This window comes from Myotis yumanensis, unplaced genomic scaffold (genome assembly GCF_028538775.1).
Source record: "Myotis yumanensis isolate MYYU_CA2020_CCGP unplaced genomic scaffold, mMyoYum1.0.hap1 SCAF_7, whole genome shotgun sequence".
In the NCBI taxonomy this organism is placed as follows: domain Eukaryota; kingdom Metazoa; phylum Chordata; class Mammalia; order Chiroptera; family Vespertilionidae; genus Myotis; species Myotis yumanensis.
Window position 1 is genome coordinate 38,112,757 of NW_027223758.1, and position 26,817 is coordinate 38,139,573.

The 26,817-nt window shown below is 44.0% G+C and overlaps 1 protein-coding gene across 2 annotated transcripts; it reads left to right on the forward strand.

Moving 5' to 3' along the window:
* Nucleotides 1-207: 207 nt before the first annotated feature.
* MANBAL (mannosidase beta like) lies at nucleotides 208-26,531 on the forward strand. Of its 2 annotated transcripts, none has more exons than XM_070421523.1 (3): nucleotides 208-250; nucleotides 12,957-13,161; nucleotides 25,608-26,531. In XM_070421523.1, exons 2-3 carry the CDS (start codon nucleotides 13,012-13,014, stop codon nucleotides 25,710-25,712), a joined length of 255 nt encoding a protein of 84 aa, XP_070277624.1. In that variant the 5' UTR covers nucleotides 208-250; nucleotides 12,957-13,011; the 3' UTR covers nucleotides 25,713-26,531. The 2 variants fall into 2 exon arrangements, with proteins under 2 accessions (XP_070277624.1, XP_070277625.1); XM_070421524.1 differs by having other exon boundaries at nucleotides 235-250; nucleotides 12,960-13,161.
* The last annotated feature ends 286 nt before the right edge of the window (nucleotides 26,532-26,817 follow it).

Consider the following 26,817-nt stretch of genomic DNA (forward strand, 5'->3'; position numbering starts at 1 on the left):
ATCTATAAACGTTTGCTGACATGGGCTGAGTGATAGATTTGGAGAAGCGAGGGGGGTGGGGGGGTCTCGATCTTGCTTCCCCAGGCCTGTCCCTCTGGCTCAAACCCACAGAGTCGGGACAAAAGTCTAACAAACCACCAGTCTTAGCAACGCGGGCGGAGCTGAGCCCGCTGGTTGCTAGGTGCGTCACTTCCGGGAACCGTGGTCGCGGAGAACCACTTCCGGGGGCGAGGCGCCGGCGGCGCGGGAGGTGAGTGCGGCGGCATCGCTGGCGGCCCGGCGGGGCTTGGGGCGGGGCGGAGTCGCAGCGGCGGCGGGAGCGGTCCCGGCGGCTCTGCTCCGCCGGCTTCGGTCTCTCCGCGCGCGGCCAGAGTAACTTCCCAGGGGCCGTTAGGAAGTTACTTGCGGAGGGAACTTGAGTTCCCGGCAGGCGGAGGCCTCGCCTGGCGCCGTCCCGGCCAGAACCCCGCGTTCCTTGGGGCTCTGACCGGACCTTTCCTCCGACCGGTGGAGCCAGGCTCCGGGGTTCGAGGCCTGAGGGCCCCGTGGTGCTGTGTGTAACCGGGGGCCATCTCTGGCTTCCTCGCTTGACCTGAGGATTAAATGAGATGGTGATTGCTAAGCAGTTGGTGAAGGTGCACAGTGCGTGTTGGGTGAATTCTTTTCAGAGCAACTGGGAAACGAGTACGTGAAACCTCACACTTTTTAAGTGGTGCAACAAATTCTAGTTTATTAATTACATTTTGCAGGACCCCTGGACCCCCATTTCAGCCCTCTGGCTTCCAGTCTGTGCTCTGGGAGATGACATTTTGCAAAACTTTACCCCACTTTGGAGCATTCTTGGGAATTTGTTGTAAGGGGATGGGTCTGGTTATACGCAGCCCGTTGCTATGGGACAGGGACCAACTCATGATACTGATTTTCTATTCCCTAAGCTGTTTCAGTTGACTTCTCAAAATAGAATTTTATTTTTTAAAATGAGGCATGCCTTTAAAATAACTTTTTTAAAAAAATTGATTTCAGAGAGGAAGTGAGAGGGAGAGAGAGATAGAAACATCAATGATGAGATAGAATCATTGATCGGCTGCCTCCTGCACGCCCCACACTGGGGACAAACCTGGCAAATTTCCGTAACCTGAGCTACGCCTGTGGGCTCAGAACAGAATTTTAAAATCGCTTCATTAGAAGCCAAGAATCCCCCTACCAACACACTTGGAATCTGGGTTTTTCAGTCTTAAAGAAGATTTTATTTCAATTTGCTAAGTCTGGAGAGCTATAAACGTCTCCAGGGTTATTTATTTTGAAATGTTGACTTTTTCAATAAACTTATTTTAGAACAATTTTAGATTTACATAATTACATATTGTGAAGATACTACAGTGAGTTCCCATGTGCCCCACACCCAACTCCCCTATTAAACATCTTACATTAGTAAAGTACATTTTTCACAATTAATGAACCAATATTAGTAAGTTATTAACTAAAGTCTATGCTTTATTCAGATTTGCTCAATTAGATTGGGGTTATAAGCTATAGGGAGGAAGACCACAGAGATAAAGTTCCATTCTTATCACATCAGGGGCACGTACTACCAAATATAAGTTATCACTGTTGATGGTAATTTGGATGACTAGCTTGAAGTAGTCAAGTTTTTCTACTGTAGTTACTCCCTTTCAGTTGTCTCCTATATCCCTTTGACATACCCTAATCAATGTTTTGTTCTGTTGAACACCTTCTTACTTTCTGCTCCAGAGTTATCTTGCATGTTTTCTGCCTCAGTCCTAGAATTAATCATTTCTCCACAGAGTCCTGGTTCCTTTTACTGGAGAATGGTATTAGACACCAAGATCTGGGTACGAGAGGTACTCATTGCTACTGGGATGCTCATGCTTCTAGGCCCTCTCAGTGGACAGAGCAAGAGATATGTGTGTATCTCTGTATACACTTATGTATCTATAAATATTTCTATATGTAGCTACTGGTATTTATATTAAGCTAGACATGAGTTCATACTTGTCCCTGCAACTCTTATCCATTCCATGCGAATCATTCTAGTTTCCTGGCTTATCTGTAACCTCCCACTCCAACAGTGATAAACCTAGCTTTCACCATCTCCCATTCATTTACTTAATTGTTCAATTCCAGTATTCATATATAGTGGTTTCAGAATTGTTAACCTATGTCCCCTGTGGGAATAACTTAATCAACTGGAGTACAGTGCACATGTATTGTTCCTTTTGCCTTTCGTCTTACGGACTCATTTCCAAAGTTACTGAGGTCAGTATTTGATTCTACAGACCCCTTCAGTGAATTTTTTTAATGCATTTGTATACATTTAGATTCAGAATATCACATTCTGTATTGCATCTGAGATATCCTGACCTCCTAAATGATTTTTAAAAAATATTTGCACTCACAAAAGTTTACTCTTTGTGCTATAAAATTCTATGGGTTTTGACAAATGCTTAAGGTCCTGTATTCACTATTATAGTAGCATACAAAATAGTTTCACCTTTAGGGGTTATTTTTAACTTCTCTCAGATTTCACCTCAGCAATAGTGTTGGCTCTCTCTTCAAAATATATCTATAACCTGAGAATTTCCCACCTCCACTGCTACCACCCTGGTGCAAGTGTGACTGTTTGACTATTATAGTTACCTCCTAACCGATCTCCTTGTTCCCTACAGTCTATTCTCCACACAACAGCCAGAAGGACCATTTTAAGATGAGTCAGACCATGCCATCATCATCATCATCATCATTATCATTATTATTTCTAAGAACCTTCAAGTGACTTCTCTTTCACTTAGAGGAAAAACCAAAGTCCTTTTAATGGCCTGTTGACCCTACACAGTTTGCTTACTCTACTGTTCTTGATCATCATGTTCATTCCTGCCTTAGGACCTTATCCCTTGCTGTTCCTTCATCATGGGGTTCCCTAACAGGTATTTTAATTACTTGTTCCTTTGCTTTCTTCTGCTGAAATGTCACCTTCTCAGGGAGTCCCTTCCCTGACCACCCCACATAAACACCCTTTTTATATTTTCTTATAATACTTACCCTGACATTACATTATATGTGTGTATGTATGAGTGCCACTAACTGGATGGAACCTCCATGGCAAAAACTAGAATGTACATAGTAGGTTTTCAATAAATACTGAAATGAATGCCTCTGACCACTAGTGTCTGGAATTCAGAAATGAACCTCAAGGGGTATAGTAATGAAATTATTTGCCATGTTTGGTAATAAATTAGTATGCACTTTTTATTAAATTCTGATAGGGGTATGAAATTTCCCCTTTGCTCATATATATATATATTTCAGAGAGGAGGAGGAGGAGAGAGAGAAACATCAATGATGGGAGAGAATCATTGATGGGCTGCCTCCTGCAAATCCCACACTGTACATTGAGCCCACAACCTGGGTATGTGCCCTGACCAGGAATTGAACCTGACCTCCTGGTTCGATTCCTGGTCAGGGCACCTGCCCAGGTTCATGGGTCGATGCTCAACCACTGAGCCACGCTGACCAGGTGCCCCTTTGCTCTTTAGCAAGTCTAAGCACCACAGGATTAGAGAGATTGCAGGATATTCATCTCTGCTCTGATTCACTGGGAAAGCCTAAGCAAGACCCATGCCTCTCAGCTCCTCCTCATTGTTAAATGAAGCAGTTGGTTGAGGCATCTGCTCTTGCTTTAAAGGTGGAAAACAGGCATAGGCCTTACTATTTACCAAATATTTCAGTCAGGACCAAGAACAAACTCAAGATGGACCCAGGGTCCCTGTTGTCCAGGAGCTTATAGTGGAGCAAGTAAAAAACATTAGACTCAGTGTAGCATTTATCAAACAATAGGAAATCAATGTTGAGTTGTGGCCAGGTGGCTCAGTTGGTTGGAGCTTGGTCACGTACACCAAAAGGTTGCAGGTTCCATCCCCGGAGACAACTGATCAATGTTTCTCAAATTGATGTACCTCTCTCTCCCTTTCTTTCTAAAAAGCAATAAAAACATATTCTCTGGGTGAGGATTACAAAAAAACAAAAGAAATAGGTTTTGAATTTTGACCCAGAACATCTATACTTGGATATAGATGGATATGACTGAAAAAAAGGTCAGGATACAATACTCACCCTTGCTAATGTGATATTTTCTATTATTTATTTATTTTTAATTTAAATTCTTTATTGTTTAAAGTATTACATATGTTTCCACACCCCCCCCCCCCCCATTGACTTCTCCCCGGCCATTCTCACTCTCCAGCACATGCCTTCACCCCCCTACTGTCTGTGTCCATGGGTTATGCTTATATACGCATACAAATCCTTTGGTTGATCTCTTACCCCACTCCCAACCCCCCATTCCCACACCCACCCCCACCTTCCCTCTGAGATTGGATGGTCTGTTCGATGCTTCTATGTCTCTGGATCTATTTTTGTTCATCAGTTTATGTTCATTAGATTCCACAAATGAGTGAGATCACGTGGTATTTATCTTTCTCCAACTGGCTATTTCACTTAGCATAATGCTCTCCAGTTCCATCCATGCTGTTGCAAATGGTAAAAGTTCCTTCTTTTTTATAGCAGCATAGTATTCCATTGTGTAGATGTACCACAGTTTTTAATTCACTCATCTGCTGATGGGCACTTAGGCTGTTTCCAAATCTTAGCTATTGTAAATTGTGCTGCTATGAATGAACATCAGGGTGTATATATCCTTTCTGATTGGTGTTTTTGATTTCTTGGGATATATTCCTTGAAGTGGGATCACTGGGTCAAATGAAAGTTCCATTTTTAATTTTTTGTGGAAATGCCATACTGGGTCAAATGGGAGTCGCATTTTTAACTTTTTGAGGAAACTCCATACTGTTTTCCACAGTGGCTGCACCAGTCTGCATTCTCACCAGCAGTGCATGAGGGTTCTTTTTTCTCTGCATCCTCGCCAGCACTTGTCGCATGGTACCTCATTGTCATTTTGATTTGCATCTCTCGGATGATTAGTGACTTTGAGCATGTTTTCATATGTCTGGTGGCCTTCTGTATGTCCTCTTTTGAAAAGTATCTATTTAGGTCCTTTCCCCATTTTTTGATTGGATTGTTTATTTTCCTTTTGTTAAGTTGTATGAGTTCCCTATAAATGTTGGAGATTAAACCCTTATCAGATATAACAACATAAACTAATTAACAAAAACAGATCCAGAGACAGGGAAGCATCAATCAGACTGTCAAACTCCAGAGGGAAGGGAGGGGAGGGTCGGGGTAAGGGGGCATGATCAACCAAAGGACTTGTATGCATGCATATAAGCCTAACTAATGGACACAGACAACAGGGTGGTGAGGGTATGAGTTGGGGAGGTTGGGGGGGTTATGGTGGAATAAGGACACATATGTAATACCTTAATCAATAAAGAGATTAAAAATTTTTTTTTATGATTTCCTGTCATCCTTCCTTGCCTCCATTGTCAAATATTAATGGAGTATAATGGCTTGGGTCGATTTCTGGGTTCTCTGTTATGTTCCATTGGTCTGTATGCCTGTTCTTGTGCCAGTAGTAGGCAGTTTTGAGAAGAGTGGCTTTGTAATATAGCTTGATATCTGGTATTGTGATCCCTCCAACTTTGTTCTTCTTTCTCAGGATTGCTTTGGCTATTTGGGGTCTTTTTTTATTCCATGTGAATTTTTGGAGGGTTTGTTGTAGCTCTGTGACATATGATGTTGGTATTTTAATCGGTATTGCATTGAATCTGTAGATTGCTTTGGGTAAGTATGGACATTTTAATGATGTTGATTCTACCAGTCAATGAACATGGTATATTCTTCCATTTATGTCTCCCTCTATCTCTTTTTTTCAACATCCTGTAGTTTTCCGAGTACAGGTCTTTTACCTCCTTAGTTAAGTTTATTCCTAGATATCTTTTTTTAAAAAAATATGTTTTTATTGATTTCAGAGAGGAAGGGAGAGGGAGACAGAGATAGAAACATCAATGATGAGAGAGAATCATTGATCGGCTGCCTCCTGCACGCCCCCCTACTGGGGATCGAGCCTGCAACCCAGGCATATGCCCTTGACCAGAATCGAACCTGCAACCCTTCAGTCCGCAGGCCGACGCTCTATCCACTGAGCCAAGCTGGCTAGGGCTATTCCTAGAGATCTTAATTTTTTTTGTTGCAATGGTAAATGGGATTTTTTTTAGTTTCTCTTTCTGTGAGTTCATTATTGGTATATGAAAAAGCCATGGATTTCTGGGTGTTAATTTTGTATCCTGCTAAATTGCCAAATTCATTTATTAAGTCTAGTAGTTTTTTTATAAAGTCTTTAGGGTTTTCTATGTACAATATCATGTCATCTGTGAATAATGAGTTTTACTTCTTTTCCAATTTGGATGCCTTTTATTTCTTCTTGTCTGAACGCTATGGCTAGCGTCTCCATCTCCCATTTATTTATTTAAAAAAAAAAGTTCCGTCATTTCAATGTATGTACATTTGTGCTCTATATTTTTTATTATTTATTTACCACAAGTAAAGGTCATGAATTGTTATCTTTCAAATTTTTTTTTACTGTTTCACTTCATTACTGCTGTGTGTGTGCTCCATGTGAGTGATGTAGGTGGGTTCCGATTTACAGCGAAAATCACTCTATGTCGCGCCGTAGGAACGGATCTCCAACATAACCCGAGGACCTACTGTACTATGTTGAACAGGAGTGGTGAAAGTGGGCATCCCTGTCTTGTTCCTGTTCTTAGGCGAAATGGTTTTAGTTTTTGCCCATTGAGTATGATGTTGGCTGTAGGTTTGTCATATAAGGCTTTTATTATATTGAGGTATGATCCCTCTATATTGCCAGTCATTTAAAGTGCTGGCTAATAAAGTTAAAAAGAAAAAAAGTGCTGGTTACAGCTTTGGAAATGGTTCCCACAGCTGTTTGAAAACCATTCATAGTGGGTGAGAGTTCAGGGTCTTGAGGAGTGAGCCAGTTTCCATCCTGACTTGGCCACTTCTCAGCCAAGTAATCCTGGCAGGGCCATGGAAGCTCTCTAAGCCCTGGTTTCCTCATCCTCCTTGGTAATACCTGCCTCCCAGACTGGTTGTAAAGTGAATGAGATGAGTGTGTGTGTACTCTGGGAAATGATCTTTTCACTGTTACTGCTGTCACAGTGGCCAGGGTGTGTTTGGGGGGATGGGAGGGGGGTGAACAAAGCCTGTCACAGGAAGCCTGAGGGTAATGCTCCTAATTGAGAACTGAAGGATGAGTAGGACTTCTTGTGACTTCTGTAATCAGGAAAGGAGAACCCAGAAATACTGGCAGGCAGGCTGGTGTTGCTGGTGACTACCATATTAACGAACACAAATATAGAACATTTTCATCTTTGCAGAAAGTTTTATTGGACAGTGAGTGCTTCATTAAACCCTGTAAAAGTCTTGTGAAGGAAGTACATAGGGCATGGATTTTCCTTTTACTTTTTTAATTTTGTAATTATTATTTTTAAAATTCTTACTGGAGGATAAGATTTTAGATTTTAGAGGGAAAGGGAGAGAGAGAAACATCGGTGTGAGAGAGAACGATTGGTTGCCTTCATATATGTCCAGGAATCGAACACACAACCTAAGTATGTTCCCTGATTGGGAATCGAACCCCAAACCTTTCAGTATACAGGATGAGGCTCCAACCAACTGAGCCATACTGACCAGGGCAGAATTTTCCTTGTAAATTGTATTCATTGTTTCAACATTATTCCAAAAATTAAAACTAATGATTCCTTCACTTTAAAGCAACTATTTACATTTTCCTATGGCCTCTTTTGATCTTTAGCCAAAGAAATCACAGTTTCTACATTATTGCAATCACAGTGTTTATATAATTGTTTTATTTTTTCTTCTCTTTTTTTGTGATACAGTTTTTTATTTGGGAGGGACATATTTGTATTTTTATATGCTTTATATCTTTATTGGGGTGACACTGGTTAACAAAATTTATAGGTTTCGAGTGCATAGTTCCACAACACATTCCAAGTCAAGTCTCCTTCCATCACCATTTTTGTTTTCTTTTTTCAGCTAATGTTATTTTTCAAAGACTTTCCCCTGACCTGATACACATTTATATTTGTCTTTTTAGTGAAGGGGAATATGCCATGACCTGCCTTAATTGGGTTAACTGGTTTTTAATTGTTGGACACTTCCATTGCTTCCTGTTTTTCAGTATTATGAATAGCACTGCCATGAACTTTTTTTATACCTGAAGCCTTTTTCTTCCTTTGAATTGTTTCCTTACTGTAAATTCTAGGAAGTGAGTTATTCAGTCAAAGGATATAATCACTTTTATGGCTCTTGTTATATATTGCCTAATTGCCATGAGAAAAAAAAAAGACTAAATGCATTATGGCTTTGAATAGATACTGTTGTTTGGCTCCTGAAAACAGGAGGTCAAGAGATGGGCCCAAAGTGTAGCTAATTGCTGATGGAGTCAGGGTTTGTGCGCAGGATTCCTGACTTCTGGTCCCATGTCTTTTATTGTTGTTGTTAATCCTCACTTGAGGATATTTTTCCATTGATTTTTAGAGAAGGGAGAAACATCAATGTGAGAGGGACACATCAATTACTTGCCTCCTGCATGTGCCCCAACCAGGGCCAGGGATCAAGCCTGCAATTGAGGTACATGCCCTTGACCAGAATCCAGCCCCAGGCCCATCAGTTTGCAGGCCGACGCTTTATCCACTGAGCCAAACCAACTAGGGCCCATGTTTTTATTGTACTGCAAATATAACAGTGTTGTTGTGGTAGCACTAATAAATCTAAATATTGATAAGCCAAGTAGGCTTGTTATAACCTTAAGGGTAAAGCTTGGGGCTGAACGCATTTTTTTCCCCAAAAGTTTATTTAGAACAGTGGTTCTCAACCTTCCTAATGCCGCGACCCTTTAATACAGTTCCTCATGTTGTGGTGACCCCCAATTTCATTGTTACAAATTGAACATAATTAAAGCATAGTGATTAATCACAAAAACAATATGTAATTATATCTGTGTTTTCCAATGGTCTTAGGCGACCCCTGTGAAAGAGTCGTTCAACTCCCAAAGGGGTCGCGACCCACAGGTTGAGAACCGCTGATTTAGAAAGTCACAGAGTTAGAAGAAGTGAGCTGCAGAAGAAATGAGATCAGGAAATAAGTTACAGAGGGAAAAGAAAAAAAACCCTTGGAGTTAGGAGAAAGAGGCAAGGAAAAGGAGCATGGGGGAGGGCTTGGGGAAAGGGAGAGAGAAAGGAGGGAGGGAGGGAGAGAGAGAAAGAGAGAGAGAGGGAAGGAGGGAGGGAGGGAGGGAGGGGCTTCTGAAGGCATTTAAAAAAAATGTGTTTATAAGGTGCAACTGAAGAAATAAGAGGCCTTTCTTACACCTTGTTATTTACATGGCATAGTATATACAGCCCTGTTGGGGCTGTAGGTTTCCTCCAGTGAAGCTGTGCTCACAAGCTGCATTGGAATTCATTTCAGGGCCAGTTTATGATCCACCCCCAAAAATCTGCCTGGTGTCTTAGCATCATACCTTGTATTTGACCAAAAATGGTATTCCTGAGCTTGCGGCCCCACCTGATTCACCACACTTGGATCCAGATGATGTTGGGTGCTTTCCAGAAATCAAACTCTCCCTGGGAGGATGAAGATCTGCCAGCTCTGAGAACTTTGGGGAGAAAAGGGGGAGGTGGGCTCAGGCTTTGAAGGCTATTCCTAAAGAAGACAAGTGGTGCGAAAAGGTGACCACCTTGTTGGCACAGCACCGGACCTTCCTCAGTGACCAGGTTGAAAAAGATACAATATATATTTGCATAAGCCCCAGTCTCTTTAGTTAGAAGGTCATTTTTGTTATACTTTAGTCACTCCTCCTTCATGTTGGAAAATGTTGCAAAGTAATGAGCTGCGGGGCCAAAGTGGAGGAAGACCTAAGGACAGTCTTTAGCCAGAGCTATGCCATAGGAATGCAATGCAGGCCATGGGTGCAATTGTAAATTTTCTAGTAGCAACATTTAAAAAGTAAAAAGAAACATAAAATTATTTTTTGTTGTGGTAAACTACACATAACATAAAATTTATTATTTTAACTATACAATTCAGTGGCATTCACAACATTGTATAACCATCACCATCCTCTATTTCCAGAACTTTTTCATCATGCTAAACTGAAACTTTGTACCTAAATATATATATATATATATATATATATATATATATATACACACACACACACACACACATACATACACACACACACACACACACACACACCAGGGGGCAGACGCTCGGACCGGTAGCTATGATGTGCAGTGACCACCGGGGGCAGACGCTCAATGCAGGAGCTGCCGAGCTGTGGTGACTTTGCAGCTGCGGTTCTCAGGTGAGGCACCTGGAACCAGAGAGGAGGGAGCCCGATTCCAGGATGCATCACCTGAGAACCGCCCTCTCACAATCTGGGACCCCTCTGAGGGGGGGGATGTTGGAGAGCCGGTTTTGACCCAATTCCCCGCAGGCCAGGCCAAGGGACCCCACTGGTGCACGAATCCATGCACCCGGCCTCTGGTTAAACAATAATTCCCCACTCCTCTCCTTTAACCCCTGATAACTTATATTCTCATTTCTGTCTTTATGGATTTGCCTACTCTCAGTACCTCATATAAGTAGAATGATACAACATTTATCCTCTGTGTCTGACTTATTTCACTTAGAATAATGTTTTCAGGGTTCGTTCGTGTATCAGAATTTTATTCCTTTTAATAGTTGAATGATATTTCTTTGTATGTATATACCACATTTTGTTTATCCATTCATCCGTTGATAGACTCTTGACTATTTCCATCTTTTGAATATTATGAATAATGCAGCTGTGATTATTGATATACAAGTATCTGGTTGAGTCCTGCTTTCAGTTCTTTTGGGTATATGCCAAGGAGTGGAATTGCTGGATGATATGGTAATTTCTATGTTTAACTTTTTGAGACACCACCAAACTTTTTCAGTTTGTCTTTTCACTCTCTTGATAATGTCCTCTGATACACAAAAGATCTTTAATTCTTATGAAGTTCATTTTATTTTTTTCTTTGTTGCCAGTGCTTTTGGTGTCACATCCAAGAAATCCAATGTCACGAAAAGTTTCCCTTATGTTTTATTCCATAAGTTTTATAATTTTAGCTCTTGAGTTTAGATCTTTGATCCATTTTGAGTTAATTTTTGTATATGGTATAAGGTAGGGGTCCAGCTTTATTCTTTTGTATGTGAATATCCAGTTTTGCTAGCACTGTTTGTTGAAAAGACTGCCCTTCCTCCATTGAATGGTCTTGTAACCCTTGTTCGGAAATGAATTGGCTGTATATGTGAGGATTTATTTCTGGGCACTCTCTTCTATTCCATTGGCCTAGATCCTTATACCAGTACCACACTGTTTTGATTATTGTAGCTTTGTAACAAGTTTTGAAACCAGAAAGCGAATCCTCTAACTTTGTTTCTTTTCAAAATCAGGTGAAATTGATAATGTAATCAATTTAACCCAATATATCATTTCAACATATAATCAAGATAACACATTATTAACGAGATCTTTTACATTCTTATGTTCATATCATCTTCTAAATTGAGTGTGTATTTAACTTAACAGTCCTTCTCAGCTTGGGCTAGCTATAGTTCAACTCTCAGTAGCCACATGTGACTCTTGGCCACCACATTAGCTCAGATTTCACAGAAAATTGCACCGTGACACAGATCTCTGAAGAAACAAAGGGCTTTGGAGTCAGGTGGGCCTGGTTCCAAAGTAATTTAGCCCCTTGTTCGTTGAGGTGGGCAGAAGGAAGCCACTTGTGAGTGCTGTGGTAGAGGGGGAGTAGTTCAGTCAGGAAGGTGGCAATGAGAAAGACGTGCTTGGGAGGTGGCCCCTGAGAGCTCAGCCTTGGAGGAAGAGCCTGGTGCTCTTAGAGAATTACAGGCAGTTCTTTCAGCTTGACCAGGGTATTAGGAGTGGGAGGCCAGGTAAAAGGAGAGGCTGGAGGTGGGCCAAAGCCAGACCCTCCACCACTGCCCCTGTCATCCATGTCCCCAGCATCTCTTATTTGAGTTACTGGCAATAACCTCCTCACTGATCTCCGTGTCCACTCTACACCCCTCCTCCCCTCATTAGTGTAAGTCAAGTCATGTCACTTCTCTGCTAAAAACACTTCCATGGCTTTACATGTTAATCAAATCGAAAGTGTGAGGGTTCTGCAGGGTCAGCCCCCACTCCTCTCTGATTTTACCTCTCTCCTCTCTCCCTCCTGAGCTCCCCTCTCAGGCCATTTTGGACTCATGTCCTTGCCCCCAGGGCCTCTCACTTGCTTTTTTCTCTGCCTGGGATATGTGCCCTGAGATGTTTCTATGGTTTACTCTCACATTTCATATCTCTGCCACTTTATTCCCATCTCTCCTTCAGAGAGCACTTCCTGTCACTCTATACAAAATGAATGATGCCCTTCTTAAGTTTTGTTTTTTTAAAAACAGTTGTAAATAGCTGGTGTTTCACATCTGGATGTGTTTTTGCCTCTTTCCTGAGATGTAGACCCTATGAGAATAGAGATATGTCTGTTTTATTCACTCTTCAATGCTTGGTGTTCACTAAATATTTGTTGAATGAATGACTAGATGAATAAATGAACACATAAGAAACATAGCAGGCCTTCAGTAAATGTGTGTTGATTTGAGATTTTTGTTGAAGTGTTTGCATTTACTTATTTATTTTTTCCTAACTTTATAATTGGAAAAAAATCAAACATACCAAAAAGTTGAAAGAATGGTTCAATGACTATCCATATATACTCCACCTAGATTCAATAATTGATTTCACCACCATTGTTTTATATATTCTTGCATATATATGTGTGTGTGTGTGTTGTGTAATGGTACCATATAAAAGTCAGTTGTAGAAAATGACACTTACCCTTTGCCTTTAGAAGTTGGCTCTGGAGTGTGGTGAGTCCTCAGAGGAGACCTCAGATAGCAGGAGCCATGGCCTCTGACCTGGACTTCTCACCTCCTGAGGTGCCTGAGCCCACATTCCTGGAGAACCTGCTACGGTATGGACTCTTCCTGGGGGCCATCTTCCAGCTCATCTGTGTGCTGGCCATCATCATACCTGTTCCCAAGTCCCACGAGGCGGTGAGTCTTTCCTTCTTTGTGTCCCTTAGCTCCCCAGGGTGGGTCTGGGTAGTAAAAATAGATATCACAGTAACAAAGATCAGCAGGGACTATGCTGGGCTTTATTGATAAGGTGTCCCTAACTTCCTGCCTGGTGACATTGAGCCATGTGATTAATACTTTATTTGTTCACATGTGTGTTGAGCAGATTTTTATTGAGTGTTACACTCTGCTAAAAGAGGAGGTGTCTGCCCTCCGGGGCAGATGTGAAACATACACATCTGAGAAGTACAGGTGCTGTGAGGGTGATGGCAAGGGGGACCCGAGTGGCTAGGTCACTTTTCCTCCCCAAGGGAGAGGGAACTGTGTGGTAAGTACCTGAGGAATAAAGGAGAGGCTAGTTCAAGGAACTGAATGCAGGTGATGGTGGTTAGAGCTCAGAGGGGACATGATGAGAGAGGTGCGGAAGAGTCGGCAGAGCTCAGAGGGTTTTAAGTAAGAGAATAACATGATCAGATTGGCTTTTTTGTTGCTTTGACTCTTATTCTATAGTTATACACACTCCTTCCTCCACCACCACCACCACCACCACCACCACCACCACCACTCTTACTTTTCTCAAGATATTAATCAATATCTTGGTGAAAGCAGGTCATTGTCATCTAGGATATCCAGGATTTGGCTGATTGCGTCTTTGTGGTGTCACTTGCCCTGTTTCTCTGTTTCACATATTTCCTATCAATAGAAAATTTGATAGAGGCTTGATTCAGTTCAGATCAGGTTATTGTTGAGAACACGTCATAGCTGGTGCTGTGTACTTCCTGTCCTATGTCATCAATAGGCAGATGGTGTCTGGTTGTTACACATTTAAAGATTCTAGGGTTGATCATTGGGATAAGATGAAGTTAGCTGATCCCTCTGTTATAAATCCCATAAGTCTTTCCCCTAGATGGTTTTAGCACTCATTGATGATCATTGCTTAGATCCATTATTTCTTTCTCCATTTATTTGTTGGAATTCTTCATTGAAGAAGGCCTTTTCCTTATTGTCTGTGTGGTTACTCTGAAATGCTGTTCATACTAAAAGATAGGATTTATGTTTGGATCTTTCTCTTTACTAATTTTTAGAGTAGTGAGTTTGGGCTTTAGCAGTCTCCAATTTTAACTAGCAAAGCTTTGGTTTTCATATATTTTGAACATACATATTTATATGTTTGTTAAGTTTTAATTTTAGGTGTTTTATTTTTTTAATGCTCAAATAGTCTCAGTGAGAGCTCCATTGAGTTGTGTGAAATATTGTCTACCAGGGAAAGCCATTAGAGACTCATTGCCTAGGGCAGGGGTGGGCAACCCCTTGGCATGTGTGCCAAACATGGCACGCCAGTAACTTTTGCTGGCACGCGAAACCCTCTCTTTTAATCTTCCATTTACAATTTTTTCTTAATATCGACTTTTTTATTTTTCAGATAAATTCAGTGTAGGTGCATCTTAGATAAATAATTTTACATAACAAGTTATCTTGAAGACCATAGACATGGATTGACGAGAGAGGGGAAGAGCAATTTCAATAGTTTCGAAAACGAACTATTGAGGACTTGGAATGCCATTCCAGAAAATTTTTTCTGTTTAAAAAACTTTGCAACAGCGTTACTCTCCATGTTTTCATCCACATACGCTTGTGAATCTTTGTTCTCAGTGATGAATTTTGTTAAGTCTCGTAATAGGAGTAGCCTGATGGATGAAAGTAGTAGCTCGTGCATATCTCTGAAGGTCACGAAATATAAACCTGATGTAAAATCTCTGTCATCAGTGATGCAGCAGCAAAAGTCCCGCTAATAGTATCAAACGGAGTCATAAAGTTTTCTGTTGGACTATCAGTGTACATGTATACATTAAAAAATAAATGTATTTTTTCATCAGCATATACTGTGTTTTTGTTGCTCAAATGAATTTTATTATTTCTTCAAGGTTCTTCACATACGTACACCTTAAGAGATATCAAGTAGGCGTAACATGTTCTCAAAAAATTAGGGTTGGCACGCAGAAGAATTTTGAATCAGATTTTGCTGGTTTTGTCACGCACTCACAAAAAGGTTGCCCACCCCTGGCCTAGGGTTTTTATTGGGGATGGTCACATAGCACCCTCTGCTTAGCACAGACTAAACTTCCAGACTTCTGGAATGAAAGCAGGTTATTCAGCATAAACCTTAGTGTTTGCACAAATAGTTTGTAGACACAGTGAGCCACCCCAGTTCTGGTAATGGTGGGAACCACCCCAAATCCAGTTTCCCAGATGCCAACCAAGGGCCAGCTTTACAAGCTGACTTTTCTAAGGATAGCAGCTTTTTTAATGGTACTCTATTCTGCACACCTACGATATACTTGTTATAGTTTTAAAATAACTATATTGGTTTCACTCTAATAGTAAGACTCAGAGTGAAACTTAAGATTTCTTTGTGGTTCTGTTTTGGCTTACAGATACATTCAGGAAGGGATGTCTGGTCAGAGTACTGTGTTTAGTAATTCTTTTCTTCATATAGGTATACTTCCATCATGACATACAATTAGGATAATTTGCTTTAATTTGTTTTTAATTTTTAGGGCTATTTTTCTTTTGATTTAATTAAAATTGTATAAAACATTTATATACAACATTTCCCAAAGTCAAAACTGTATAACAAGATACAGTCACAGAAGTTTCCTTTAATCTCAGTATTCTTCAACCTTTTCCCTTCCTTCCTCCAACTAGGTGGCCTTTTTTATTATTTTGATTTATCCTTCCTTTGTTTTTTTTTGAAAACATACACAAATGTATATTTGTGATATATGTATATTTCACATATATATGTCGTATATATATGTATGTATGTATGTATGTATGTATGTATACTCCCTCTTTGATACACATAAGGTAGCGTACTATTACTAGTAAACACAGTTTCACATCTTTCTTTTTTCGCTTAACAGAATACAATGTGCTCTGGAGACCCCTATGTCCTAGAGATGACTGTGTCTCAGAGAGCCTGCTGTATAACTGGGAGGATGATGGGAATTTACTGTATGCAGTGGGGAACCTGGTGAAGGAGCAGGCTTGGATGGGGGTGGAGAAGGAACATGCTGAGTTCAGTTTTAAACAGGTGCCTTTAAGATGTACAGGTCTGTATCAGGAGAATCACTGGGCTGATCAACATTTGGGAATTGATGACTTGTAACTGAAGCCAAAGGAGAGAATGAGGTCTCCTTAGGAGAGAATATGGAGCGAGATGAGAAGAGGGGCCTTGAGCGCTAGCACATAGGGAATAGGCAGGGAGGAGCAATGTGGGGGCGGGGGCTTTGGTAAATATGGACAGGCTCGTGGCCTCTAAGTGGTTCTGTCCATCTCTGTTTCTTATTCTGGTATTTTGAGAAGGGGGTCATGATTGGAGTTTTTCCACCCACAATTGTATCACATTGTAAAAACGTAATCCCTGTGCTTGGGGACTCTGTCCTCAGACATGGCATGCTATTGGGCATTATAAATAACAAAACATTTTTATTGTCATTGGCCACTGGTGAAGCCAGCTAAGAGTTCCAAAGGAAGGAGGTGATAAATGTTCTTGTTTTATAGGCAGAGATGTAAAGTCAGAGGTGTGTGGCCTTTTGGAGAGCTGCTGATTGTGTCTTAACCCTACGAGGCTAGCCACAGAGGCCTAGGTCAGTTTAGCAAACTTTCAGAAAGAGGGGTGCCCTTTACTGATCTCTGAGGTTTTTTAGTGGTGCAGTGGATTGAGGTCTTTTGAGGCAGGGAGTTGACAAGTTGACAAAGGGTTTACAGTATGCCTCCATTCTCCCTCCCCTGACTTACCCTGCCATTTAGAGATTAATTTGGGACAACAATCTCATCTTTTAAAATATAAATATAGTACATAAGCTTTCATTTTAATTTATCTTTGCAATTTAGGGGGAGTGAGGCTCACATGAGTGAATTGTCTTCATAACTGAAGCTTACTGTTTTAGCTCCCCACCCCCCCACCCCCCCCCACCCCCAGTTTTCCAATGGATCAGTAACAAAAAATACAGTACCATTAATTTAACTTCTTATTGGTGCATCACTAGCAAATGGCCCCAGTTATGCCAGCTTTCCTGTGTGCCTCCATAATGCAGCCTTCTCTCACTCAGACTCCTGAAGAAATGGAGAGGGAAAGAACACAACATTCTGTGCATAAACAATCTTACACACACACACACACACAGAGAGAGAGAGAGAGAGAGAGAGAGAGAGAGAGAGAGAGATGGATTTGGAATTTGGAGGGGGAGGGAAAAAATGGGGGGTTTAACTTGGGGCTAGGCAGCTCTTAGGAAGGAAGGGAGCCTGTGGGAATGGGGACAGTTTGTGGGACTTCCAGGGCAGGAGGGAGGTACCTGGAGGTGGGAGAGGGCAAGAGTAGGGATGGGAGGATCCAGAGAACAATCTTGTTATTTTTGCTTTGTTGCTTAGGGCAAAATCATCTCCCTTGGCCTATAGAAAGAAACAAGGTTTATTAGTAGCTTTTTGGGTCAGAAGATAATATTTTTGGCTCTAGATGATGGGAAAGCCTTTGCAAAGCAAAAGAATGTCTTTCCTGTTGTTCCAGTAAGCTGATTTTTTGCAACTAGTTTGTGACTTCAGTACTTCAATACTTAGATTATTTGAAAGCTCTTTTGAGGGTAATCGGGGAAGAAAAAAGGAACACATACAAATACTTCCCACCCCACCCCCTTCCTTTTCATATTAGGAGCAAGAACCAATTGGTAAAATCAAAACTAAAGGTCCTAGAATCCTAAGCCAAATGAGGATTTTCCCCCTCATTGACACCTCATTAAACTAAGACCCGAGAAAACAAACATTTGTTTGAGCCTGGGCTGCCCCCATAGAGATTTTGATTAAGTTCTCTGAGGCCTGGCTTAGTATTTTCTTCAAATGCCCAGGTGATTCTGTTATGAAGCCATTGGAATAGTCCTTAGACCACTTCCTGAAGCACAAACCAATTTCGGGACAGGAGGTGTTCAGTTCTACAAGTGTTAGGTGTGAAATGGTAGCAAGACATCCAAGTGAGAAGTTGGGAATAGAGACTGGGAATTATTTTATCAGCATAGCATTATTTCTTAAAACCCTAAGAATGAATTGCTAAGCTTTTCAAGGGAAATTAAAATTCAGGAGAGGCCTGAACTTAAGGCATTGCCTGAACTACTTGAAGTAGCTTCTGTGCAGTGTAGATATACTGAAAAGATGGGGGGACTGTGCCCGAGCAGGGATGCAGCTGGGCCTCTGGAAGGGGTGGGAACTCGGGACCCCATCACCCACCATCTGCATCCCCTTGGCTTCTCCTCTCTGTCTGTTTCCTGCCTTTCACTTCTCTTACCTGGGCCCTGCTTCCTCTGTGCGCTGTCATTGTGGTTAAGAAGAAACATGGTCACTAACAGCACCCAGAGCTGAAGTCTTTCAGCTGCAACATCTGGAGGCTGCCTTCCTGCTTGGTCCCAGTTTCAGAATCCCCAGAGAAGGAACTGTAGCTGACCTAACTTGGGACAGCTATGGCCTGTGTGGGGGAAGGTGAGGGTCCTGTGGCGTGACCTCTGGGAGCGGAGGGGAAGGTCAGTTCTCAAAGGAGCAGGAGTGCTGTGCAGACAAAGCAGGGGTCTGCATTCCTCTCACTCTCTCAGGAGACTGGGCTGAGCAGTGGGCAGACAACCAGGAGACTGTGGTCTCCATGAAAACCACCCAGTGGTTCTCCAGGAGAGCACGTGGAAAACCCAGTCCCCACAGAGACCGGGTGATGAAAACAATCGCGTGATTGAGGAGAAGCTGCTCAGTTTGACGACAATGCTGTGTTCAGGCTGCTCCTTCCGTTTGGTTTCAGTAGAACAGAGTTCTTAATGGGGAGTCCCTGAGTCCCTAGGGCAGTGATGGCGAACCTATGACACGCGTGTCAGAGGTGACACGCGAACTCATTTTTTTGGTTGATTTTTCTTTGTTAAATGGCATTTAAATATATAATATAAATATCAAAAATATAAGTCTTTGTTTTACTATGGTTGCAAATATCAAAAAATTTCTATATGTGACACGGCACCAGAGTTAAGTTAGGGTTTTTCAAAATGCTGACACGCCGAGCATCACTGCCCTGGGGGGGTCCCTAGAGAGGCTTTAGAAGTCTGTGAGCTCCCTGGAATCGTGTACAAAAATGTGACATTTTCATGTTCATGCACATTTCCTGGGAAGATAATCCAAAGCTTTTCTCAAAGTGGAGTGCTATAGTTTAATGAGGTGGGAGCCCAGTTCCTGGAATTTCCAGAGTGGCTAATAAGACAGTGAAGGTAGGGAGCCCTCTCCCCTCTCGTCCTGAAAGCCTGCCTGAGCCGACTCCCAAGCCTCCTTTGGACCAGTTTCTACACACAATGTGGATCCACTCAATCCTCAGCCAGTGGGTGTTGACTTAGTTCAGCGACTCATGCAGCAGATAGTAATAGTTCATCTGGCAGTTAATCATGAATTCTCCTAGTAGTTTAAATGCTGACTGTTCTGATATCTTCAGATGTTTAGGTCACATCTCCCCATCTATCCGGTGCCTTCATTTCCACTCTGATGTCTTTGTGGATTGCCACAGTCTCTTCTTGTATTAATGGGGACACTTTCTGTTGAAAGTTCAGAAACTCGGCTCCAGCAGTTTCCCAGAAAATGGTATTGGCTCTTCGAACTGGGAATTTCAAGGCACAGCTGGGTTCAGAGGCTCAATAGGGTTCTGTTGGTCTCTTCATTCCTGGAGGCTTTCCTGCAAGTGTTGACTTCATTCTCAGGCCCTTGCCATGTGTCAGGAAGATGGCTGCAGCGGCCCCAGTCTGCATCCAATTGCTTGTTATTTACAAGCAAGAGGGGCCATTTCTCTAAGCTCATGGCAAACTCATGCAAGACCTCTGCTTCACATGCTTGCACCTTCTCCACAGGTGGGAAGGGCAATGGGTACCATTTCTGCCAGGCAACCTGAACTGTCTACTAGTATTCCTATGTCCACAGTGACTGAGAAGCCCCAGAACCACATGGAACAGAGAAAGGGAAGGGCCCTAATCGAAAGGAGGTGCTGGGCAGACAAAGACTATTGATGGCCAGCATTGTGATCCAGTGGAGGGCAACTCACCAGGATTGATGACAAGAGTGATGGCTTTCAATGCAATGCCCAGGTAGATTTTACTGTCAGCCAGAAAACCCTGCAGTGTTGGAGCCCTGGAACCAGTTTTTGGATGGCACCCTCTTAGGGGCAGTGGCCTAGAAGTTCAGGACCCTGCTGGGAAATTCTGCATGAGGGTCTTGATTTTATACTAGGCCCCCCGATTGCCAGTAAAGGCTGCCCTAGTAAATAATTAACCTGGGCAAGTGTATTCCTATTCTCAGCACCTTAGGAGACAGGTTGCAGAACCAACTGTGCAATTCTGCCCTGTACTTTTTTTTAAGCTTAAGAGGAGTTTGCAGTTGAAATGGGCAGCAGGGATTTTTCCACTTAGTGAGTCGTCTCTGAGAGATTGCTGTGTGGTGGGCAGGGTAAAAGTATAAACATGGTCTCGAGATGTGAACCTGCTTGTGGGAGAGACATCTGGACACATAGGGAACCACAGACCAGCCGGTGGGAAGGGCCTGCGTTGTGCTGACTTGTGTCTGGAATGAACTCCTAAGGCTTTTCTCACTAATCACAGTTCTCCTTGCCTGCCAAGCACGTCCTGGACGCATGTCTCTGTGTCGAGCCCACATGGATGGCCTCCCCTGCTCCCTGTTTCAGCTAGTCCTATTCTCCTCAAGGCTAGAGCTGGTTCCATCTCTGCAAGGTCTTTTCAGCGCCCACCCTGCCCAGAGTGCACAGTGGGCTAGCAGGAGCTCCAGCACTAGTCACACCTGGCCTGGGTGCTGGCCCACCCTCATCTCCCTGAGCCTGTGTGCTGAGCTGTAAAAGGAGGACACGCATGCCTGGCCCACAGAGTTCTTGAGGATCAAGTGAGATAAGGTGTGTGGGGTTTTCTGAGCTGAGCACAGTGGTTTTCTTTCCTGGACCAGTTTAGAGGAAAGCACGGTTTCAGTCTGTGCAGAATGACATTTGGTCCTGATTTATAGGACAAATCCACACCGAACTGTGTAGTGGAAACCATAAAATTCTGGGCGCTTTCCCTGCTGGAAGGGATTTGATGCATTGTGGCACAGATTCGATTATTTGAAGCTGATGAATAGCAGCAATTTTCTGGCCTCGTAAGCGGTTGTGGAGCTGCTTCATTATTGATGAGGCCTCTGTCCACAGAGGACATCTCTGCAGACCCAGGAGCCTCCTGGCAGGAGAGGTTTTCTTTTACTCCTGACAGTGTGATTATCGAGGAAACTTAAAACTTGCTTTAGAGGAAGAGAGGTGTTCCCAGATTTAAAGGTGGGGCTGTAGCTTTTGGAATCTGCCCCCTGCCTGGCTTATACCAGCAACGTGCAGTTGAAGAGAAATTAAGTGAGCCATTCTTGCCAGCCAAGGACTTGGAGCTCCAGCTCTGTGTGGCTAGGACCCCAGCAGCCGAATCGTGTGTAATAGCTGCCTTGCTTCCCTACAGCTTGCGGGGAAGGCAGCTGTGCCTCCGTGGACCAGCCTTAGTTTCCTCACCTGTAAAATGGAGCTTACAGTGGCTGGCTGGTCAGGGTGATGGGAGGCTCACTGAGCTGATGGTTGTGAAGCACCCACATGGTTTACATCACTAAGTATGCATTATCTTCTGCATTACCCTATGGTGCCCGGCACAGAACCTGCTTAACACTGGGCATAGACAGATGGGTGATGAATGCGGAGTGCCTGTGCTGAGCATGACAGGGAACTGAATACCTGGGAGTTGCTAGCTTGATCAGTAACCCAGAGTGACAGAGTGGGATGCATGAAGGGGTGTGTCCTGAGACAGGGTCGAGGCTAGAGTGACAGGGCCCTCTATTGAGAGGGAGCCAGGTACACTTTTAAAGCAGAAAACAGACGCGGTCTGAAACAACAGTTTTAGATTCTGAAAGCAATGTGGCAGGTGGTCAGGAAAATCTGTGGGAGGCTGATACAATGAGGCAGGCAGGAGACTGCGGGGTCTGATCTGGCACAGTAGTGTGTGTCCAAAGGGGATGGTGGAATGAGAGCCCATTGGAAGGCAGAGTGGACAGGACCTGGGGACAGGTGGGATGTGGGGCACCAGGGAATGATGAGAACTCAGAAATGACTCGGAGCTTTCTAGCTTGGGTAACTAGGTGGGTGACAATGCCAGAAACTGAGATGGGAAAGAGAGGAGGAGGTCTGGATGAGGAGACAGATAAGACATTCAGATGACTGTAATATGTACACACACCTACAGAGAATTGCTTTCATCTGTAGAAAGTAAAGCATGACTCGAGGAGCACTAACCCACTTTCCTGACTCCTGTAGAACTTTCGTCACAAACAGGGGTCCTGGATGACCCATTGACAGACAGAATCTAGAACCAGTTGTCCTTGTCAACTTGTGAAAGTAGATTTCACAGTTGACTCAAATTATCCGTCTCCATAACCCTGAGGTCACTTAGGAAGCTGGAGAGGTATCCTGTATATAACCATTAAGAGCTTAGGTTCAAATCCTGGCTCTGCTGCTCACCAACAGACCTTAGCCAAGTCACTACCTCTCTGAGTATCTCTTCTTTCATCTACAAAATGGGCTCATTAGGGCACTTTGTGAGGCTAAAGTAAGATATGTCCAAACCATGGAACACAGGCATATTGTAAATAATATGAGCAGCTGTTGTGGCTGTTGTTATTAATGGTTGCTATGTCTAGTCCTATATGCTTCAGGGTATGTATATTTGGTTTAAAATCTGCTTGTGTCCTCTGTGCCATGGAAAAAGTGATGCCTAGTCTTATGTTATAGGGATCTCTCATGGTTATGGGAGATCTTGCCTGTTCTTTCATTTCACTCATTCATTCATTCATTCATTCAGCAACAATTGAAGTTGTCCCAAGGAGCTCACAGGCTAATAGGGGAGACCAACATGAGAACATGTAACTATGATAAGATAATAGTGGCATTAAAAGGTTCCTGGGGCCGTGCGGGGTAGAGGTGGAGGAGAGATGTACTTGGCTACAAGAAGAGGAGTAGAGAAGGAAGATTAGACTGTGAGTAGGAGTGTGTTCTACTTACTGAACCAAACCATGCGGAGGGCTTTACTGGGAGGCCAAGGAAAGAAGGGTGCTACTCTTGTTAGGGGTGACCAGTGGGAGTCTGGGGCCTGACCCAGTGTTGGGGGGGGGGTGTGGAGAAGAGCACAGTTGAAGCTGGAGAGGTGGTCTCCTTAGGTGCCATCCCAAGTGTGGGACATGAGACTGTGGGTGATGGAATCAAAGGGGACGGCAGATGGATGTCAATTTCTCTGTGGATTCCAAACTGGGCCCCTCTGAAACTGGAGGAGGCACTCGAGCTCAGAGTGGGGCTCCACCTGGAGATCCTGGCAGGCCTCAGCAAGTGCCCTGTGCATAAACCATTGGTCTAATCAGGGCCTGTTTGCCCAGGGCACTCAGGGACCCACTGGTTTCCAGGGACTGACGGGTACTGCTCCCAAGGTCTCCCAAGGCATTGTGCCCTGTGGGGTTTGCCTTAAACAGTAGCCTTCCCGCTGAGCTCTGCAGCCTGCAGCCTGTGCACTTGACACACTGGCTCCTCTGAAGTTTGGTTTTGTTTGCTTTTATAATGGGACTTTTTTTTTTTTTTTGCCAAGTTACATAAACAGTGTCAGCACAGAGGGACAAGCTGGGGAAGTCCAGAGTTGTCATCAGAGACTTGGCCAGAGGAGAGACCGGCCTGCTTATTATCTTGAGAAGATCACTTGTAGGTTCCTGGGACTGAGGCTGGGCCTTTACATCTGACGTCTCAGCTGCCAGGGTGGAGAGAAGACAATACTGGCTGATAAGAGGGAGCTGACGGACCTCTGGACTGAGCCTTCTGGCGGGGACTGCCCCTCCCCAGCCGAGGTCCTGCCTCTTCTGTAGGGTGAGACTTAGACCAGGGGCCAGTGGGCGAACTGGGAAGGATAGAGCTTAAAGCAAACTGAAGCTGGGAGTTGTCCAATTAAACAGGGGGAAATATTTTTCTCTTCCAGAAAAAGTGTTCTCTCCTAATATTCTTAGTCTTTTGTTTTGTTTTGTTTTGTTTTCAAATTATTTCATAAAAGAACACAGGTACTGAGAAACATTTTCTTTCTGTAGTGTTGGGGGCACCAGGGTTGTGGGGCTATGGGCACATGAAGAAAGGGGCAGCTGCAGTTCAGCCCATTTCTTCCACAAGGGGATTCAGGGCTAGTGTCACCGGATGTTTAAAGTTTTCAAAAACGCTATGGATCCGGATTGAATGGGAAATCTCCCAATTGGCTTAAATTCTTAAAAATAAACTCTGTAGGCCAAGTGAAGTTCGCCTGTGGGCCAGATGCGGCTGGGAGCTGTGCTTAGTGCTCTCTGAGCTGGATGGAGCTTGCTGACGTCTCGCCTGGCTGTGGCACTGTGATTGATCACCCAGGGGAGGAAGGGATACTCGACAGGACTGAGTCCTCCCCAGATTCCTCTGACAGGAGCCTGTGTGGCTGGAGAGGCTGAGGCCCTTGCCCAGAGCCCACTTTTTATATCGGCACAGTGAAGGCCGGGGGCAGATCTGCAGGTTTGAACCTCTTTTAGGCCACAGAACCTTTGATTAAACCGTCTTATTGGGAAGGAATCACAGTGTCTACGACGGATGAAAACCAGAGCTTCCCCAGGCGTTGGGAGAGTCTGGAGTTCTGTCCTGAAGCTGCCTCCTGCCCACCCCATGGGGCACCTCTGCCAGGTTCCACAGAACAGTGCAGTGGCTGCCTACCTGCCAGCACGCCACCCCTGTGGCCCTGGCATTCTGTGGGTTGAATGGTAGGAGAACAGCAGGGCCAGAAGGGGAGAGCAGGCCATAGTGGCATTGCCCCACAGCTGGCTCATCACCCAAATTCTGCCCAGACCCTGCCCAGGGTGACCAGCCAGCCACTGGGTGCAACTACGTTTACTGGGTGCTTTTTATGCATTATTGCCTACTTATATTAGTCCTCCAAGCTGTGCATCGCTACTTCCATTTCATAGGTGGGCAAACCAAGGCACAGAAAAGGGAAGCAGATTGCCCACAAGGTCACTTAATTGGAACATGAAGGAGCCTAGATCCTACCCAGGCCTCTGAGACTCCAAAGACTGTGTCCTGCCCTCAGGGCCTCCCTTTCTCTTTCTCTTTACTAAGAACTGCCCCGCTCCCAGGGATTAACCTGCACACATATCCGTCCTGGGTCCCAGCCATCATGGTTTCCATCCCTTGCGTTTCTGTGGCATGCTTCAGTCTGCAAAGTCCCTTCAGACATGATCTCATTTTGCTGATGTCAGGCTTGATTAATCTAAGCAGGACTCTTTGTTTTATCACCATGCAGGAGACAGAACCATCTGAGCCCAGAAGTGGGGAAGTGAGGAAGCCCAAGGCTGCTGCTCCTTCTACAAACAAGAGGCCCAAGAAGGAGGCCAAGAAGAAGCGTTAGAAGACTAGGCCTGTGGAGCCGGATGGGAGGGGCAAGGGCCTGAAGGCGACCCTCTGGGGACTCAGCGTCCTGTTCCCTCGCTCCATCCAGGCTCAGAGATCTGGACAATCATGACAGTCCCAGGTCCCAGCTCGGCAGACCACCACTTCCTCTTCCTCCTGCTTCCTTGGTGGTTTAGAGTCAAGGAGACTAAAATACCCAGTGAGCAGAGACTCTTTGAGAAGTCTGTTCACAAGTCCGGTCAGATTATGTTTTCAACTTAATCATGGAGTCTGGCCTTTAGTTACCCACCTTGTGGATTTACACTACGTTTCAGAGCCATTAGCTAATGCTGACAAGCACCGCCCTCTCCCATTATTTGTGCACCACAGACCTGCTGACCAGTCACCTTTGTCTCTTCCGCTTGTGCAGGTGGAGCCAGGCCTCACCTGTTTTGTTTAGGTCAAGACACCATGGCCAGTGTAGTGCTATGGCCAGGTCTGAAAACTGCCTGGTGTGAGAGCCAGCAGAAGACCCAGGTCAGGGTAATGCCTGGTTCTCCTCCCGCAGATGGAAGAGGTTTGGGTGAATGAGTGTTTCTTGGGCCCAATTTTCTGAGTCTCTGAAATGGGGCGGGGGGGGCGGGGGTGGGGGGTGCCTGTCACTCTCAGACCAAAGTCTTTTCATCCTATCATAGCACATTCAAGGTGAGTCTTTTGGCTTCCACCTCTACAATATCCCATGTTTCTCTTCCCTAAGCCCCCAATTCTTTCACTCCCTGACCAGTGTGGAAAAGTTTTGGGGGGAAGTAAATGTGAATAAACTGGCCTGCATGCTGAACCTCCTGTGTGCTGTCTGTTGCTGAGCAAAAGGGGGAGCCTGGTTCCTGCCTTAGGGGTGAAGTAAGGGCTCACCCTTGGAGAGGTGGGACATTGTAGCTGAGGATGGCCAGGGGTGGGGGCAGCTCTGCAGTCATCCTGGGACAACTCTTCAGGAAGGGTTTAGCCAGCTGCTTCGTGTGGCCTTTAGTCACTGGAAACACTTGTGAATGTCCATGTATGTGTTAAAGTTTCCACTGGGACCAGGTCCCACTCATTCCCAGTTCCTGTTGCCTGAGGAAGGAGCT

Coding starts and splice junctions, on each gene's coding strand:
- MANBAL (XM_070421523.1), top strand. CDS start 13,012: ATGGCCTCTGACCTGGACTTCTCACCTCCTGAGGTGCCTGAGCCCACA. Junction 13,162..25,607: donor TTCCCAAGTCCCACGAGGCG/GTGAGTCTTTCC, acceptor ATCACCATGCAG/GAGACAGAACCATCTGAGCC.